Source organism: Delphinus delphis, chromosome 16 (genome assembly GCF_949987515.2).
Source record: "Delphinus delphis chromosome 16, mDelDel1.2, whole genome shotgun sequence".
Lineage (NCBI taxonomy): Eukaryota > Metazoa > Chordata > Mammalia > Artiodactyla > Delphinidae > Delphinus > Delphinus delphis.
The window spans coordinates 74,456,546-74,475,927 of record NC_082698.1 but is presented as its reverse complement, the minus strand read 5'-3'; the positions used below and the strand labels follow the sequence as shown (position 1 = coordinate 74,475,927).

At 41.8% G+C, this 19,382-nt stretch overlaps 2 protein-coding genes across 2 annotated transcripts in view; one reads left to right on the top strand and one right to left on the bottom strand.

Annotated features, from left to right (window-relative positions):
- Positions 1–1,987: 1,987 nt before the first annotated feature.
- LOC132439222 (zinc finger protein ZFP2-like) lies at positions 1,988–12,745 on the bottom strand. Its single transcript, XM_060033493.1, is given in 4 exon segments — positions 1,988–2,602; positions 6,875–6,975; positions 6,978–7,998; positions 12,518–12,745. Coding segments are annotated over 4 exon segments (1,965 nt in total).
- ZNF25 (zinc finger protein 25) overlaps positions 12,723–19,382 on the top strand; it is a 20,100-nt gene continuing 13,440 nt past the window's right edge. Inside the window, exons 1-2 of the mRNA XM_060035002.1 lie at positions 12,723–12,860; positions 15,136–15,249. Coding sequence (XP_059890985.1) covers positions 15,235–15,249 — 15 coding nt within the window. The 5' untranslated portion in view covers positions 12,723–12,860; positions 15,136–15,234. The remainder of the gene's footprint in view (positions 12,861–15,135; positions 15,250–19,382) is intronic.

The following is a 19,382-nucleotide window of genomic DNA, read 5'->3' as shown; positions in this document are numbered from 1 at the left end:
GCAAGAGGTGGGACAGGAGTGCCCTCAGCAGAATAAACGTTCTGGCTTCACAAGTGAATTGGCGGTGGGCGATGGTTACATGTGTTACTATCTCAGGGCAGTTTGTAGCACAGTATTGACAGCTCCCCCTGTATTAACTGCATCATCCCTGTGATTGTTATCAAAACATCCCATTCTGGGGATGAGAACACAGAGTCTCCCTGGGGCGGGAGGGATCAGGTTAGTCAGGCCAACATGGACACCTGAGGATGGAGTTAAAAGAGGAAAATCTGTAGAAAAATGCAGAAACAAAGTTGACGTAACATTAAGTGGGGGCTTCCCTGGTGGCGCAGTGGTTAAGAATCCGCCTGCCAATGCAGGGGACACGGGTTTGAGCCCTGGTCCGGGAAGATCCCACATGCCGTGGAGCAACTAAGCCCGTGCGCCACAACTACTGAGCCTGTGCTTTAGAGCCCGCGAGCACTGCAACGAAGAGTAGCCCCTGCTCTCTGCAACTAGAGAAAGCCCACGCGCAGCAACGAAGACCCACCGCAGCCAAAATAAAAAAATGAAGTGGAATCCTATGAAAGTCTCTTTCTGAGATTCCCACATATATGTGGATAGTGACTTTATAGCTGGACCGGGCAGGGCCTGGGCTGTGAGGGCGGGCGGGAGAGGAGATGGGGGCCCAGATTCCTTTGGGAGCAGGACGCCAGGAGGGACCCAGGGGAGGGGCAGGGCGGCTCTGGGGCTTCCTGGGTGTGCAGTCTCCTCCTCGCTGGCACTCACCCTGAGTCTGCCCTGGGCTCTGTTGCTGGTGTGGGGCTCCTGCCCCTCCTGCAGGGAGATGGAGCAGGGGGCGCCATGGACCGGCTCCTGTGCGATCTCCTGTGTGGAGCCCTGGAAGCCTCAGAGCCCTGCCTGCCGCCTTCGCTGCCCCTCAGACCCACCAGCCATGTCCACTGCAGACACACACACACCACTCTCTGCACAGACCTCCTCCAAGGAGGGGAAAATGATGACAACCTGAGGGCCTTGGATCCACGTTGGCACAGATAAAAGGCACCTCAGGAATCCTCTCTCACCCTTGTGCTTGAGTGTGATCATGACGGGACCACCAGCTGACCACGTTCCCATCCACCCGTTCCTGCCCAGAGGGGAAACCTCCCCTCAAGTCCCCCTTCCCCCCACATGGAGATGCGGGGACGTGAGGCTGCCCGGGGAGGGCTCCCAGACGCGGCCGGGCCTGGACTGGCCTGCTCTCGGCCACCTCGTGTTCCCTTAGGGACCTCCTGGTAAAGGACCAGAGTCGTCCAGGTTAAGTATTGAACCGTCTAACGCATCTGAGAAACCTCCCACTCAGGGGTTTCCTGAAGCAGAAACCCTGGGAAGTCAGGACACAGCAGGAGAACATCTGTCTCTGTGAAGCGTCTCCAGCCAAGTGAGCCGGCTGTGGGGCTGTCGCTAGAACGTGTGTGCCTGGCTCCCGGGACTCAGAGTTCTGTTGGGGTCTGTTGCCAAGGAGGTGACTTCACTTCCTGGGGGCCCCTTACTTGAATCCCCTCCTCAGACAACACCGCTACACACAGCCCTCTGGGCTGCCGACGGCTCACCCCTCCTCCACGCAACCCCATATCTCACACAGTCACACCTCACAGCCCTCTCCACCGCTCCCGGAGAGGGTCTGTGCGCAGCTCTGAGGAGGCAGACCTGGGTTCCAGACTCAATTCCCCATTTTACCTGTTCTCCATCCTGGATAATTCCTAGTGTAATAGCGTGCTGCAGTGTGCATGCCTAGGCCATTGCCGCGAGCTTTACCCACCTCCCCCACGCTGTTACCAGGCAACAGTTACCGGGAGACCATTAATGCCGGACGGTTAGAGCCGGGTTAGAGGTCCTGCTCAGCCATTGGTCCGCGCTACAGTGGGCCCCGCCCCCAAGTGAGCAACTGTCAATGAGCGACCCTTAGGGGGGGCATTGAGCCAGTGTTCGGGGGGAGTGGTGGTCGTCAGGTGGAGAGTGAGGTAAGAGGCAGATCCCGGCCTTCTTTCTCCCTGGGGCCCTCCAGCTCCCCGGCTTCGGGCTGGTGGGTGAGCTGGGGGCCCAGGGAACAGGCTAGGGGTGTGTCCTTCAGGGCTCCAGAGCCCTCGCCACGAGTCCACTGGCCGGGCCCAGGCCCTGAGGCGGCGGTGAACCAACCTCTCCCCCATCCCTGCCTCTGCGACCTAATGGCAGCGGCAGGCTGCATGGGACACAGTCTGAGCGACCGGGCCCCCACCGTTTGGACAGCCTGAGGAGCCTGAGGGCCAGCTGGGTGCTGGATGCCTGGCTCCCTCAGCGATGACGGCTGGGCAGGGTCTTGGGACCCGGCCCTGAGGGAGCCACCAACTGAGATCTGCCTCTTCAGCCAGGCCTGGGCACTGGCGGGAGGACCCAGACTGGGGGCTGGACGAACGCTGTGGGGCAGGGTAACCTGCTCCCCGCTCCCCGCGCAGGGACCCCCTTCTCTCAGCCAGGCCTGGACCTCGAAGGGTGAAAGCCGTGCCTTGCGACCTTCCCTTTCTTGTAGAACAGAGTAATATTTGTTTCGGTGGAGGTTTAAAGGAACATCGTGACCTATGACCTGACTTCAGGAACAAAGGATCTGACACCAAGAAGTCTGCAACAGCTAACCACGCCCCTTCCTCACCTTTCCTGTAAAAGGGCTTTGCTGAAACTTTCAGGGAGTTCGGCGTTTTTTTTTTTAAGGCATGAACCACCCGTCTCCTTGCTTGGTCCTGCAATAAACCTTTCTCTGTTCCTAACTCCGGCGTTTTGGTATTGTTTGGCCTCACTGTGCGTTGGGCACATGGACTTGCGTTTCGGTAACACTTGGGTCTCTCAAGGCCTGTCTCTCTCCCCCCACCTGCCCAGTGGGGATGATTCTAGTGTGTATTTCTAGGGATGTCCTCAGGCATGTCCTTTTCTGATCCCACCCCATAGTTCCTTATTTAACGTCACTCTGCAGGTGTGCGTGTCTGTGCGTACACAACAATAAGCACACAGCCCTCTGTTAGCGCGCGCGTGCGTACACAACAATGAGCACTCTCTGGGAAGCCAGAAGAAAACTGCCCCCACATAGGGAGGGATGTGCAAAAACTTCCTAAGAGCTTATGGTTTCTAATTTCCAAAGCAATCCCAATGAGAGGTGTCCAATCCTTGGCCTAGATCAGGACACAGTGACACAAGGCCATACAGGTAGCAGGAGCTGGAGTTGGGATAACAGACTCAGACACTGGCTCCACCGTCCACACCCATAACCACAGTGCTGGGTGCAGCAAGACAGCCACCTTCAGCAGGGACCCATCCTGGCAGGCTTGGCTACTCTGGCTGGACACATAGTGGCCCAGGGTCAGACTGGAAAATGATGGGCTGCTGTCACCAGACAGACTTGACAATCTTATTTGCTTCTGCCTTCATGTTCCTGTCCTTAAATACCTCTCCTCAGTACTGAGGGTGGCTGACACCTTTTACCCAGGCCCAACCTCAGTATAAACTGAGTCAACTTCACCAGGATCAAGAGGATTTTTTAGTCAGCCTCGCTGGAAATCCCCGGATAAGCAGTTTTCCCAGTGACTTCATTAGGAGTCGGGCACCAGAGGTAGTCACTGAGATGGGGAAAAATCACATGCTCAAATTTATAAATATTCTCTCATAAAATCATCTCATTATTAATAATGTCTTACCTGATTAAGGACTTCACGTGTCCTGTCAGATAATATATGCCTACATACTCACATAAAATGCTGCACATTTCCACACTGCATGTTTTATTCAAATATGGCATACATACACACACACACCAAATCCACTCAGAATATAGTTACAGTAGCTATTTGTACTACTCCTTTCCTTTAACTTCTATATATTTGAGGGGGTAACAGACAATCCTAATACAGAGTTACAGTTTTCTAAGTTTATTTTCACCTTTACCAGTGTCCTGTGTATTTTCATATGTTTTCACGTTGCTGATTAGCATCTTTTCATTTCAGCTTGAAGGACTCCTTTCAAGGCAGGCAGTGTCCTATAATTGGCCCATCTGGGTTATGCATCAGCAGAATAATGTGGACAGGAATGCAGAGCCTAAAAATACAATAGCCACTTCAAAGGGTAATTCTGCATACATTTTTTTAAACATCTTTATTTATTTATTTATTTATTTATTTTTATATTTATTTTTGGCTGTGTTGGGTCTTCGTTTCTGTGCGAGGGCTTTCTCCAGTCGCGGCGAGCGGGGGCCACTCCTCATCGTGGTGCGCGGGCCACTCCTCATCGTGGTGCGCGGGCCTCTCACTATCACGGCCTCTCTTGTTGTGGAGCACAGGCTCCAGACGCGCAGGCTCAGTTGTTGTGGCGCACGGGCTTAGTTGCTCCGCGGCATGTGGGATCCTCCCAGACCAGGGCTCGAACCCATGTCCCCTGCATTGGCAGGCAGACTCTCAACCACTGCGCCACCAGGGAAGTCCTGCATACAATTTAAAAACGGGTTTCAAATCAGTGAAATAGGGTGAATAAATCAAACGGTGAGAGATCAACTGGCTATTCATCTGGAAAAAAACAAAGTTGGGTCTTTACTTTGCACCATATTTAATCAAGCAGTAAGAGAAGGGGGTCAGTTGATCATTCAATTTAACTTAAAACATATTTGTTTCATATGTTTTAAAGAGAAGACACCTGACAAAATGGAAAGTTCTAAAAAGAATCTTCTTGTATCAACAAATAGAAATTCCTTTCAAACAATGGAATGATAGACAATTTTATTTCTAAAGTTCAAGTTCTGAACATAAATGCCTTTGGCTATAACAGAACACTCCAAGTCAAACTATTCAGTATCTGTGAAGTAGGTAATAGTATCTCCATTTTGCAAATGAGGAAACTGAGGCACAGAGAGATTAAATCACTACATAGGTCACACAAATGATAAGTGGCAGAAATAGAACAGCTTGTCTGAGAAAACAATGCCATGTCACATAATTCAAGGAAGAAAACTGTGGCATTCTACCACACTAAATACAAACACAGATAGTTCTTAGCTCACATAAAATCTGGGCTTCACACCTAAATTTATGTAAGCATATCACTTAGACATATAAAAAATATAAAATGGGGGTAACTTCTTCAACAAGTGCTGTTTTTAATCTGTAAAGTATAAGTACTAATGTTCAAGGCTACTTTTGAACATTGACTCAGATGTGTGTTATAAACAATTGTGTACTGGTTCATTGCATACTTTAAGTAAACCTTGATTCTATTAAACATTGTTTGGGTCATTTACTGAAAGGACAGTTTGGTAACAATGTTTATACCCATTTATATATGTCACCAAAGAGTAAAGAACACAGGATATGTGGCATTTTATGCATTCAATGTGTCTTCCAAAGTATATGTTGTGTAAATATATGATGAAACAACAATAGTATTTCGTGTAAGAAACCCTGATATAAATAAAGTTATTTGGGTAAGCGTCATCATTCCACTACGATTATTTTGGGGTCTAAAACAAAAATCAAACATACATGAAATAAGTGTTAAAGAGCATAATTATGCGTATCAGCCTGACATAGCTCAGAGGCTATTTACATACACATTGAAAGCTGCTATTCTGATGCTTCAACTCATTTGTGCCTTTTTTAAAGCTACATATTCCATGGTGAGCATGACTAAGTAAACATACTGTGTTATATTTCTAATAAGATATTTGGTACTGCATCCAAAACCTTGCTTCTAGAATTAGATTATTTCCAGATGAAGATTCCCCCAACATTTTTTTAAATGAATTTATTTATTTTTGGCTACGTTGGGTCTTCGTTGCCGTGCACGGGCTTTCTCTAGTTGCGGTGAGCGGGGGCTACTCTTCGTTGCGGTGCACGGGCTTCTCATTGTCGTGGCTTCTCTTGTTGCGGAGCATAGGCTCTAGGCGCACAGGCTTCAGTAGTGTGGCACATGGGCTCGGTAGTTGTGGCTTGCGGGCTCTACAGCTCAGGCTCAGTAGTTGTGGCACACGGGCTTAGTTGCTCCACGGCATGTGGGATCTTCCCAGACCAGGGCTCGAACCTGCATCCCCTGCATTGGCAGGCGGATTCTTAACCACTGCACCACCAGGGAAGCCTCCCTGACATTTCTAAAGCTGACAATTTTCTTCTGTCACATATTCTCTGATATACAAATTTTGAAATGTGTTTTGAGATTATAAGGTTTTATTCTACTCTCAATTATCTGATGTTCAGTAAAATCTGTGTCTTTGTGAAAATCTTCCTACAGCCATTTCATCTTGGGGTTTTTCATGGTAAATATCTGATTTACAAAATGTTTGACTTGCTGATGAAGGGTTATTAAAATGCAGGATATTGACAGGGGTTTCTCTATTACTGAATTCTCTGACATACAGTGTTTCTCACTCCATCATTAGATTCACAGGCTATATGAAATACAGGATGGCTAAGATAAGCTATGACAACAAATAGACCTGAACATGTGATGGCTCAACACAATGCAAGTTTATTTCTTGTTCCTGAAAAGACTTAAGGGTCATGGTAGAGAAGGGAGGGCTCTGCTCAGGAAGTCATTCAGAGACCCTGGTTTCTTCCAACTTGTGAATCTGTAATCTCTAATGGCTCACTCCCAAGCTGTCCTGAGGATGATCTTTGACAGGGAAAGAGTGGGAAGTAGGAAGGATTCCAAATGAGGTCTTTCACGGGCTTGGAAATAATGTACATCACTTATGCCCACATTATGATACAGAGCTTGATCGCATAACCTCATGTGGATCAAGGGAAAGCTAGAAAATCTTAACTAGTTGTGTACCCACACAAAAAAGGAAATGAGTATTGGGAAAAACATAGCCAGTTTGTGTCACATGGGGTTTCTGCCCTATGTGAATTCCCTGATGATTAGTAAGGGTTGATTTCTGGCAGAAAGTTTTCCCACATTCTCCACATTTATAAGGTTTCTCCCCGAGTGAGTTCTCAAATGATTAGTGAGGGTAGATTTCTGACAGAAATTCTTCCCACGTGCATTACATTCATAGGGTTTTTCCCCTGTGTGAGTTCTCTGATGTTTAGTAAGAGTTGACTTCATATGAAGAGATTTCCCACATTCATTGCACTGGAAGGGTTTCTCTCCTGAGTGAGTTCTCTGATGTATATCAATGGCTGACTTCTGACAGAAAGTTTTACCACATTCATTACACTGAAAGGGTTTCTCTCCTGTGTGAGTTCTCTGATGTTGAATGAGAGCTGACTTCTGGCAGAAAGTTTTCCCATATTCATTACATTCATAGGGTTTTTCCCCTGTGTGAGTCCTCCCATGTTGAGTGAGGGATGACTTTCGGTAAAAGGACTTCCCACATTCATTGCATTTGTAGGATTTCTCTCCTGTGTGTGTTCTCTGATGGTCTGTGACGGCTGATTTGTGACTGAAGGTCTTCCCACATAAATTACATTCATAGAGTTTCTCTCCTGTGTGAACTCTCTGATGGACCATGTGCATTGACTTCTGTTGGAAGGACTTCCCACATTTAGTACATTCATCGCGCTTCTCCCCTGTATGTGTTCTCTGATGCACTGTGAGGTTTGACTTGTGATTGAATGTTTTCCCACATTCATTACATTTGAATAGCCTCTCTCCTCTCTGATTTTTCTGAAGTTGAGTGAAGTGTGACATTCTGCTGCAATTATTTTCAATTTGACTGCTTTCATGTTGCTTCATTTCCACGTAGATTCCATGACATTTCAAAAGAGAGGACTTCTCACAGAAACTTTCCTCATGTCCGTTATATTCACAGAGTTTCTCTCCTGTATGAATTTGCCTATGTGGGATTATCACAGTCTTCTTCTCTAAGGCTTTCCCACCATTATTATATTTAAACGTCTTCTCTGAAGTTTGGATGTTTAGGTGTTGAATAATACCATTATTACAATCAAGGGCTTTCTCATTTTGATTATTTTCATAAGAATTCCCTTGAGTATGAGACTTTTCCTCCTTAATAACAAATAATTTCTCATGTATATTTAACACATCAGGCTTCTTTCTTGAAAAGTTTCTATTACTACTAATTGATACTGAAGTATTTTTCAAACTTGTTCCATATAAGTCATATTTATAAGGCATTATTCTTGAAGAAACAAAGTTTGTGCTCATATTAGATGATTTTCCTAAAGCATTAACTTTCTCTGAAGTCAATGTTTTGTTGTTGAATGCAACTTGTGGCAAATATTTGTTTTGGTTGTCCTGGATTCTCTCTGTTAGGTCATGAGTTTTGCAGTCTTCTAGAAATGAAAATATTGAACACACCATAAGAATTTGAACAGATTTCTAATAGAATTGGACTAAGATACAAATGTCATACTATATATTTGACTTTTGGTTTCAGGAGTCTCTCAAGATCAAAGTGACTCTTCCCCATCTAGTTTGTTTGGGAAAACAAATGTGGAGAAAAGCTAATAATAGGCAGACGTAATGATTCAGCATTTTACAAACAGAAATTTCAAAGTGGGTAGAAATGAAAATGTAAACTCAAGAAACAGCAAATAGAGGATGGAAGATTTTACAGAAGTGGTAGCTTCGGGTAGGAGGAAAATCACAGAGACTGGGATGGGTACAACTGAGCTAATGAAGAGTAATTTCAGTGACAAGGAAAACAAGTAGATAAACGTGTTAATGGGGAAAATAAAGAGATGGACTACAGAGTAGGTCTAATACCCTCAAATCTACATTGTTTTTAATAACATTGTGACAAGTTTTCATGCTCCAGTTGAACTTCCCTTATTTCCATTCTACACATAACAGCAAAGTAAATCTCTGAATGCACCAATTGCCTCATGTTTGAGGGAAGAGTTATTAGATTGCACTCTAATTTTCCTTCTAGCCATGATTCACAGGAATGTACAAAAGAAAGTACAAAACAATGGCAGACTAAGTCACCTGTGGCAATCTAGTTCTGACTATTTTGGCTGTGATACCTTAATATTGATCTATCATAGTTGTTTGACAGGTAAACTACCATGATAATCACATTTACTTTCACTTACTTTTCCTTAAAACCTTGCCTGTGCCACAATACTAACACTTAATTTTGCTTTATATCTCACATCTCACATTTCTACATTTCAGGCTTCTACATATTATTAGAATTTAAGGGACATATTTTTCAATCCAGTCTTAGAAAATGAGTAACAATCATGTTTATTTACCATTTAGAAAGTCTTGTTCACATTTGTTATCCAGTGCAACGAAGTCTATCCCAAGCTGAAAAACCACTGACCAAGTACCACATAGAAAACGATTACAAGTCATCATTCTAGCAAACAAAATTTACACCAACTAAATGCCCATCAGATTTTCAAGCTACCAATCTACAGCTCCATAATCAATAACCCCTGCCCCAGTCTAGTCAGTTCTTTGTCTCATTGAACTGTCCACTCTTCACAACAAGCTGAAAATGTGTTCTCTCACTCAGCCTTGGCTCTATTTAGTATCTAGAAAAAAAATGTCATAATGATACTATTACTCCAAATCTCCACAAATGCCATCTCAAATCTTCCTACTTTCTAAACTTTCAAAAGTTACATTTACTCTAAATCTAAAAGTAGTTCCTGTCTAGACCACATGAATAGCATCATTCTACAAATTTATTCTACTGTCATTTCCTGGGACCAGTCAAATAGAAATCACTTGGATAAGTGGTATGAAGAAAATAAAATTGGGGAAAATTCTAGGTGGGGTTTTAGTTAAGGCAGTACATTTGAAAGGAAATGAAATTTGAAATACTGTAGACAAAATAGTGTCTCATGTTTGTTTTAATATTTCTTTGATTTCTAGTGATGTTACATATTTTTCATATACTTAGTGACTAGTTGTACTTTCTTTTTTAGTATTTACTTAAAAATTTTGGGGGGCTGCATTGGGTCTTAGTTGTGGTAGGTGGGATCTTTCATTGCGGTATGTGGACTTCTCTCTAGTTGTGGCGCACGGGTTCCAGAGTGCATGGGTTCTGTAGTTGTGGCACGCGGGCTCTCTAGTTGTGATGCACGGGCTCAGTAGTTATGGCACCTGGGCTTAGTTGCCCTGCGGCATGTGAGATCATAGTTCCCCGACCAGGGATTGAACCCGTGTCCCCTGCACTGGAAGGCAGATTCATAACCACTGGACCCTCCAGGGAAGTCCCTGTACTTTCTCTTTTATAATTACATTTCAATATTTCTAAGACATGCATTTTTTCTCGTATTTTAACAGCTCTGAAATTGGATCTTGTAATGCATCTTAAAGTAAATGGTATGTCATAGTTTAATTGTCCACATATTTTCTTTTGCAATAGTAAATAGAATATTGAGGCATCTGGCAGTCCACTGCATTGTAGATTGAATGAAAAGCTGCAGCAGGATATTCTTTTTCTATTTTTATTGCATGTTAGATGTTCATCTTTCAACTGATTTGTAAGAGCAGTTTATCAAGAGTGTGAAATCTGTGTCTCGTAATTATTAAATATATTTTCTCAGTTTGTGTTTTAACTTTCTGTTATATCCTTTCTGGTTTCTGCCTTTTGTTTCATGCTATATCAAATTATGTTCTTTAAAATCTTTTATTTATATTCTAGGTAATTGATGGTTTACTTTTTAAATTCACATGCTGAATTCATGTACCATTAACCTTATTTTCTCAAATCATTAACTGAACATTCCAAACTATCTCCATTGTTTGAAATAACAATTAAAAAATAAATTTATGTATTCATTTATTTTTGGGTGCATTGGGTCTTCGTTACTGCACGCGGGCTTTTCTCTAGTTGCGGCCAGCGGGGGCTACTCTTCATTGTGGTGCACGGGCTTCTCATTGCGGTGACTTCTTTTGTTGCAGAGCACAGGCTCTAGGCACGCAGCTTCAGTAGTTGTGGCTCGCAGGCTCTAGAGCGCAGGCTCAGTAGTTGTGGCGCACAGGCTTAGTTGCTCTGCGGCATGTGGGATCTTCCCGGACCAGGGCTCGAAACTGTGTCCCCTGCATTGGCAGGCGAATTCTCAACCACTGCTCTACCAGGGAAGCCCTGAAATAACTATTTTAACATATACTCAATTCTTATGTATTTGGATCTGTTTCCGTTCTTCTTTGAAGCCAGCACCAAACTTTTAAATTATGTTTATAATAATATGCATTTCCAATAAAATTTCCTCCCTATTCTCTGAGGTTATATATTTCCTGATGAAGTTTAAAATTATTTGTCAAGGAAAACGAAACCAAACTCTCAGAAAAAAATTGTCATTTTGATTTAAATTGTTAAGCTTTATAGTTTCCTGTAAGAGTAAATACAAATATTTAAAAATTGAATTTTCCCTGGTTCAAAAAGGGGAAAAGATTTTCCTCCCCTCTTTTCTTAGAGCATTTCCTTGAGAAAACTTGTAACTGAAATCCTTTTTTCTGTCCCTTTGAGATGCATGCAAATGTTTTTAAAAGTAAATAAACTTCTTGTTAGTTTTACAACCCAGGATTATCTTTGTTAAAGGCCTTGGAGCTATGTCTTTGAAATGCAAATAAACATCAAGGAAGATAGCACCCCATCTCCCTGTGTCTGTGGTAAACTCCTAGGCTTTTGGCTACAAGTTGTAGCTACTTGCTTGTCATAGAGATGCAAGAAGCTTTACTTTTCATTTGGATAAAGGCAATTAACTAATAGAAATGGCCACCCAATTACCGTGTGAATTTAGGATGAACAGTGTGTAGTAAATGGTGTTGTCAAGTTCTCTTAGTACATAGAAAGGGTTGTATCTGCCTGGTTACATAAAAGTGTGATATTTCTGTCTGCAAACTCATTAGCAGATTGCCTGGAATGCGCATTGCAGTCTAGTTTAGTGCTTAGTTCATTAATAAAATAATTAATAATAATTAATAATTTTTTCTTTCTCCATTTCTGGAGAGGATTTTCTGGGTTGGCAAGAGACTATTTTTAATCATTTCCCCAACACCTCCCACCCAGGATATTGGGGTGTGTATGTGTGTGTGTGTGTATACAGCTATGCACACATGTGCACACATTATTCAGATATGTATATATATTTTCTCTATATGGATTCCACGTTTTTTAAGTTAATTTTATTATAAAAATTTAGTATTTTTGTAATTACTTTGAGAGGAAACATTTCTATTGTTGGACCAGAGTAAACTGATGTCATAAAGTTAGATCAGAAAATCAGCATACATTCAGTATATATTCCTTAGTGAAGTGATAGTCAAAATATACCATTAGCGTAAAATTTGAGTAAAAATCTCAGAAGAGTGTGCACCTAACATTAAGCGAGGTTTTTTCCTTTTGTAAAGTGGCATGTGTGCGACTCGTCTTCTGTTTTAGCTTATTCATGTTTTCATCACGTTTCATGTGTCATTTCCATAATTCTGAAAGCTAATACTCCTAAAATAAAGTCAGCTGTTACAGGGTGTTATTCTTTGAATGTACTACTGTACTTAATTCCGAGTACTACCTTTCGATTACTATCGATATTCATCGCACTACCTCAAGGTAGCTTCCTGCTTTCAAGCGGGTGGCCAGTTCTAATCCGTTACCGCTGCGAGTGAGGAAAGGACCGGGCCAGCAGAAACACTCGGACCGCGGGAAGAACCCGACCCTCGTGACGTCATCCGAAGTGGAGGCGCCGGGAGGCTCCCGGGACGCGCAGTGCCTGCGTGGGGCGCGGGAGTGTTCCGCGCATGAGCAAATCCACCTCCCCTCAGCAGCCGCCATTCTCCGTCTCGCTCCCCGGCGGGGAGAGGACTCAGGCGCCTCCAGTCTGCTCGGCGCCGCGGAGGGCGGGGCCTGGAACCTGCGCGGGCCGGGAGCTGAGGCCGAGCCCCTGCAGGTGTGTCGGAGGCTTCGGTGCGGGCGCTAGGCCGGGGGCGGGGGGAAGCCGGTCTCCACGGCCGCGCCGAGTCGGAGGCCCTGGCAGCCGCCGCCCCCCACCCCCACTCTGAGCGCCGGACTGGCCTCCGAGGAGGTCTGGGGAAGAGGCCAGGCAGGGGGCCTGGCGGGGAGGCTGGCTGTCCGCAGTGCGGTTCCTCCCCAGAAGCCTTGTTTCTCGACCTGCGTGAAAGGGGCGGCTAGAGGAGGCCTGGGGCGCCGGGCTTATAGCGGGACGTACGCGCGCGAGAACAGCCGTTTGTGACGTGGATGCCAAACCCGTCACGTCGGCGCTGGCGCGTGGGCGGCGCAGGCTGTTGGAGACGTGGGTTGTAAAGCCTGAGGGGCCCGGGCTTAAGGCCAGCGCCCGCCGGTAAATGGGCAGGTTAATCTGGGTACGACTCGGATACTCATCTGTAAAATTATAATAGGCTTTAGGGTCGTTTTTTGTATTGAATAGGGTAGTGTATATAAAGTACGTTAAGGATTCAATAAAGGTGAGCTGCTTTTCTCATTAAAAGGTATGCTGTTCTTTTCATTATTGGCTCATTTAATCATCTTAATCATCATAACCATCCTTTGAATCCGTATTTACCACCTCCATTTTAATAAATACAAGTACCAAGGTTCAAAGAGATAACTGGCTTAGCCATCATTAGCAGGGATTTGTTTTACTCTGTATCTCATGCTGTTTTCCACCCTAAAATCCACAGGCTTGGGTTGTATTTAATCCAGTGATTGTCCCTAAGCACCACAGAGTACAGTGTAGTGGACCTAATCGTACAATGTAGTATTCTATTTTCAAAAATTCTTGAGGCTTCCTTAAAACTCCTGTGTAAAGGTTAATTAAGGCCCTTCCTGCATTCTCTAACCTGTCTCGATACCCAGACGACTGTTACACATGTGAATTTAAACCATAGTTGAAACCCTGAATTTTAAGTTTTACTGGAGAAGATGAGAATCCTATCCAGGCCAGAGGGGAAATGGGACAGACTTTTTTAAAGATGAAAACAGCGATTTCATCCATGCTCCATATTATGAAGGTGATATCATAATGCCTCTTATTGGATGGTGTATCTAGGCTTTAGTAAGTAGGCATCATGTAAGCACCAGGGAAGTGGTTTCTTCTGCATATGAGAAGGACCTCGGCATTTGGCACCTTTTGCTCCCCATGTGAAGTGCCTATTTTGGGATTATGGTGCCAAATTGTTATTTTAGAAGTTATATTTGTGTTAGTGTCAACAGTTTAGATGGCCATGTCAGAATTCATCAAGGCCTAATTACATTTTACTCTAGGCCCCAGCCCAGGGTTGGAGGGGACAGTGAATTCTGGGGTTCTGTTGGATTTGTGGTACTGAATGAAGACTTATAGAATCAGAATAGTACATGATTGTTTAAAATTACCTAACTCCTTCTCATGTTAAAGATAATAGCATAAGTGGGAAGCAGCCACATAGCACAGGGAGATCAGCTCGGTGCTTTGTGACCACCTAGAGGGGTGGGATAGGGAGGGTGGGAGGGAGATACAAGAGGGAAGAGATATGGACATATATGTGTATGTATAGCTGATTCACTTTGTTGTACAACAGAAACTAACACACCATTGTAAAGCAATTATACTCCAATAAATATGTTAAAAAAAGATAATAACATAGAAACTAAGATAGTCACTAGGTTTGTTAATAGCAGAGCTTAGCATAGAACTGAAGCCTCCCTGTCACTGTACCATATTTTAGTCAAAATAGGGTTTTTGGAGAAGTGATTCTGGAGAAACTGAAATGTAGAGAGATGAAACATCTTATTTTCGAGAGCTCTGAAGACTTTCTAACCTTGTGGGGTTTATAGTATCAATAGGAAAAATTGTTATGACATGTAACTTAAAAGATTTTCCATATCAATAGATGTTTCTCTTCAACATCATTTGTGATGTCAGCATAGGGTTCCATACTTTGGATATATATTATATACCTTGCTTAACTAATCTGTTATTATTGGACATTTAAGTTTTATATTCTTTTGTGTTATTTAGTAATGGACATATAATTTTCAAAACAGCCAATAGGAAAGAAATGTTTAGATTCAAAAATGTCCCAGATTCATCAAGATTATATGAGAGTCACCAGTGGACAGGTGGGTACTCCTTTCTCATGGTCCTTCCTATTCCTTCTCATGTCTCAAAGAGACATTTTCCCAGAGGTTTATCTTTTACTAAAATGTTGTATGTAAATTTCTCACAGGTGATTCCTGACGGCAAGATAAGGTCTCTTATGACTTCTGTCTTCCAACTTTCCCTGTTCTGACTTCATAGTTTCTATACTTTCCAATAGCAGCAGAAAATGAACAAGTTCCGGGTGAGTCATTTATTTACCTCTTAACTTTATTTCACTCTGTGTGTGTGTGTTTTCAGTGAATTTTATGAAAGAGAGCCCATATATTAAATTAGAAAAGTGGAAATCACTAAAAATCACCTTCAGGGAAAATACTGTTTGAATACAACAGCAGTTCCAAGGTGTAGTCTGGGAGCCCCAAGACCCTTTCCGAGGGTTTGTGAAGTCAAAACATAATACCAGGATGCAAATTGCCTTTTACACTGACGACATTAGCACTGATGGTGTAAAAGCAATAGATTGCTGCCTATCTGGCATACATCAGGATGATGACACCAATGACATTGTCTTCCTCTGCAGTAGTAAAAAAACTGCCACCTTTACTTAAGGATATCTTTGATGAAACAGTAAAAGTTAGTAATGTTATTAAATCTTGACCCTTGAGTACACATCTTTTTAATATTCAGTGGGATGAAATGGCAAGTTCAGCTAAAGTACTTTTGCGGCATACTGAAGTATGATGGTTGGTTGTCTTGAGGAAAAGCACTTGTGTGATTGATTTGTGAGCTCACCTAGCCACTTTTTTTCATGGAATATCATTTTTATGTAAAAGAGCAACTGGCAGACAAACTACGGTATTCACATGGTATGCAAACATTTTCTCAACAATGAGTGATGTGAGCCTGTCATTTCAAGGAAAATAACTTAGTATTTGTTGCTAATATTAAAAGTTGAGCTTTCAAGTGAAAATTAGAATGTTGGAAAACTTGTGAAGTTAACAAATGCTGATACTTAAAGACTTTTCTGATGAGATTGGTAAGGATATTAACAAATGTGATTCTTTATTAAATAATAAAATGTGTCAACACTTGAGTAATATTTCTGATGTATCTGCTCAGAGGCAAACTCAAGCAGTTTAAGAGGACAGAGTGTTAGAAGTGAGGAACAGGGAATAAGTTGGTTAGGGAATGCCACTCTAAAAGGTAATATTTGAGGAATATCTTGAATTAAATGAGAGACAGCCAGGTAGAAATCTGGAGGAAGAGCATACTACATAGAAGGAATAGCAAATGCATACACCCTGAGGCATGTTCCAGAAACAGTATTTAGGATACTGAAACTAGAGAGAAGTGAACTTGGGGGAGAACAGTAAGAGGTAAGATCTAAGAGGTAGAAGGGAGTAGAATGTATATGACTTTGTAGGCTGTAGAAGACATGAATTTTGATTTTATTGGTTCATTAAATATTTAAAAAATCATACTTTATGCAAGTAATGTACATAATGTATATGTATAATTTAGGGAATACTGATTAAGTAACACCACTGTATCCCATATCTGGCTTAAGCAATGAAAATTACTAGTACTTTTGAAGCCCCTGTATGCCCTTCCTTAATCTCATCCCACCATTACCCAGAGAAAAGGAATCCTGAATTCTGTGGTAACCATTTCTTTGCTTTTTAAACTTAATTTTTAAAAACAAAATAGCATATTTAGCAATTAATTAAATGCCCAGCCCTTTGGTAAGCCCTTGACGTAGTTTATCTTACATAATTCTCACAGCCAACTTTTGAAGTGTTATTATTACTATAACATAAATTTTCAGTGTGGACATTATTATTAATTAGAGATCATAGCCTTTAGGCCTGATGGTGGAAAGAAAGAGACTCTAGAAAAATTTAACCTATTCTACGGTTCTGCTTTGGTCAGTCTTGAACACATTTATACCTTATATATGAAAATTTCCTTATCCGGCATTTGTTCAGGTGTGGCACATGATGTTTTTCTTACCTTATGCTCTGTAATTAACTGCTGAGTGGTCAGTCTGGAACAAAAGAAATAACTAGTGAGCCTTTTTGTTTTTTGAAGTAGTTTTAAGTACAGTCATCACTACCTACTCTTGGAAAAATTTATTTTGTGCAGATAATTGGATTTTTAAAGGCATTTTGGCCAGATTAGAAAGTCTTTTTTATTCCTTCTTGCATCTGTCAAGTTCTGCTGCCATCAATTTCTGTTTGAAAACATCCTTTATAGTTATTGTTTTTATTCTGCTTGCTTGTTGTTTTAGTGAGGGTCTGCTGGTGGAAAATTCTCAGTTTTCTTTATATGAAATATCCACGAAGAGCTTTTTCACTGTGTATAGAAATACTGGTTGACAGTTCTTACCTTTTAAAACACTGAAAAGCATTCATTGTCTTCTACTACTGGTACTATTGAAAATTCACCTGTTAACTTGTCACACCTTTGAAATAAATTTGTGTTTTGGGCTAGCTGCTTTTTAAGATATCTTTTATCCTAGTATGTTTATATCTATATTTCTTTTTATCCTAATTAGATTTACTGTACTTCCCTTGGGTTGAATATTTGAGTATTTTGTGTATTACACTGTATCTCCTTTATTGACTTTGAAGCTTTATTTTTGTGTGTTATTTTGTTTATTGCTGAATCTGGAGATTACAACATGCACCATTAAAATAATGGTGTCTTCAAATACTGTATTCATGAACAGTGTAATAAACTTTTATCAGTATAATTCTCTTTACAGCCTCCTCACCCTGTGGTCCTTGTCTTATATCTCACTTATACATATATTTTTAACCCCCAATACTTGTTATTTTTGCTTTAAACAGTATTCATCTTTTAAAGAAATGTGTGTGTGTGTGTGTGTGTGTAAATAAAACTCTTTTGTGTTTATATACGTATCTGCTTTGGGAGCTCTTTATTCCTTCCTACAGGTCTGGGGTTCTCTCTGATATCTTTTCCCTTCAGCCTAAGCAACTCATTTTATTATTTCATGTATTATTTCAGCACTGATGGTGACAAATTTACTTGGCTGGTCTTTCTGAAAATGTCTTTATTTCACCTTGGTTTTTGAAGGATATTTTGCCGGGTATAGAACTTTATCGAGAGTTTTCTTTGTATCTGCATTTCTAGGATGTCTTTGTCTTCTGGCTTCTATTGTTTCTGATGAGAAGCTAGTCTTCATCTTACTGTTATCCACCTGAATATAATGTGTTCTTTTCCTCTGTGCTTAAGATTTTCATTTTATCTTTAGTTTTCAATAGTTAGACCATGATGCACACAGGCATGATTTGTTTTGCATTTATCCCTTTTGAAGGATGACAAAGATTTGTGGGTTGTTGCCTTTTTTTTTTTTTAACATCTTCATTGGAGTATAATTGCTTTACAATGGTGTGTTAATTTCTGTTGTATAACAAAGTGAATCAGCTATACATAAACATATATCTCCATATCTCTTCCCTCTTGCTTGTCCCTCCCTCCCACCCTCCCTATCCCACCCCTCTAGGTGGTCACAAAGCACCAAGCTGATCTCCCTGTGCTATGCGGCTGCTTCCCACTAGCTATCTATTTTATGTTTGGTAGTGTATATATGTCCATGCCACTCTCTCACTTTGTCCCAGCTTACCCTTCCCCCTCCCCGTATCCTCAAGTCCATTCTCTAGTTGGTCTGCATCTTTATTCCCGTCTTGCTCCTAGGTTCTTCTGACCATTTTTTTCCCTTTTTTTTTAGATTCCATATATATGCGTTAGCATACGTTATTTGGGTTTTTTTCTGACTTACTTCAGTCTGTATGAGAGTCTCTAGGTCCATCCACCTCACTACAAATAACTCAGTTTCGTTCCTTTTTATGGCTGAGTAATATTCCATTGTATATATGTGCCACATCTTCTTTATCCATTCATCTGTTGATGGACACTTAGGTTGCTTCCATGTCCTGGCTGTTGGAAACAGAGCTGCAGTGAACATTTTGGTACATGACTCCTTTTGAATTACGGTTTTCTCAGGGTATATGCCCAGTAGGTTGTTGCCTTTTATCATTTTTTTAAATTCTTGGAACTCACTCTTCAGATAGTTTCTTTGCATCATTCTCTTTTTCTTTCTAAAATCCCAATTACACAGTGTTGAAATATGTACATATTGTCCTAAATGTTCAGATGCTCTGTTCAGTTTGGTTGTTTTTTTTTGTGTGTGTCCTTTAGTTTGGATATTTCTGTTGAGCTGACTGTTTTCAAGTTCATGGCATCCTTCTTTTGCTCTGTCAGTTCTCTTCACTCATAAGCCTGTAGAATCCACTTCTGATATTGTATCATTCAGTTCTAAAAATTCCTGTTTTTTCTTTTGTTTTTCTTTCTCTG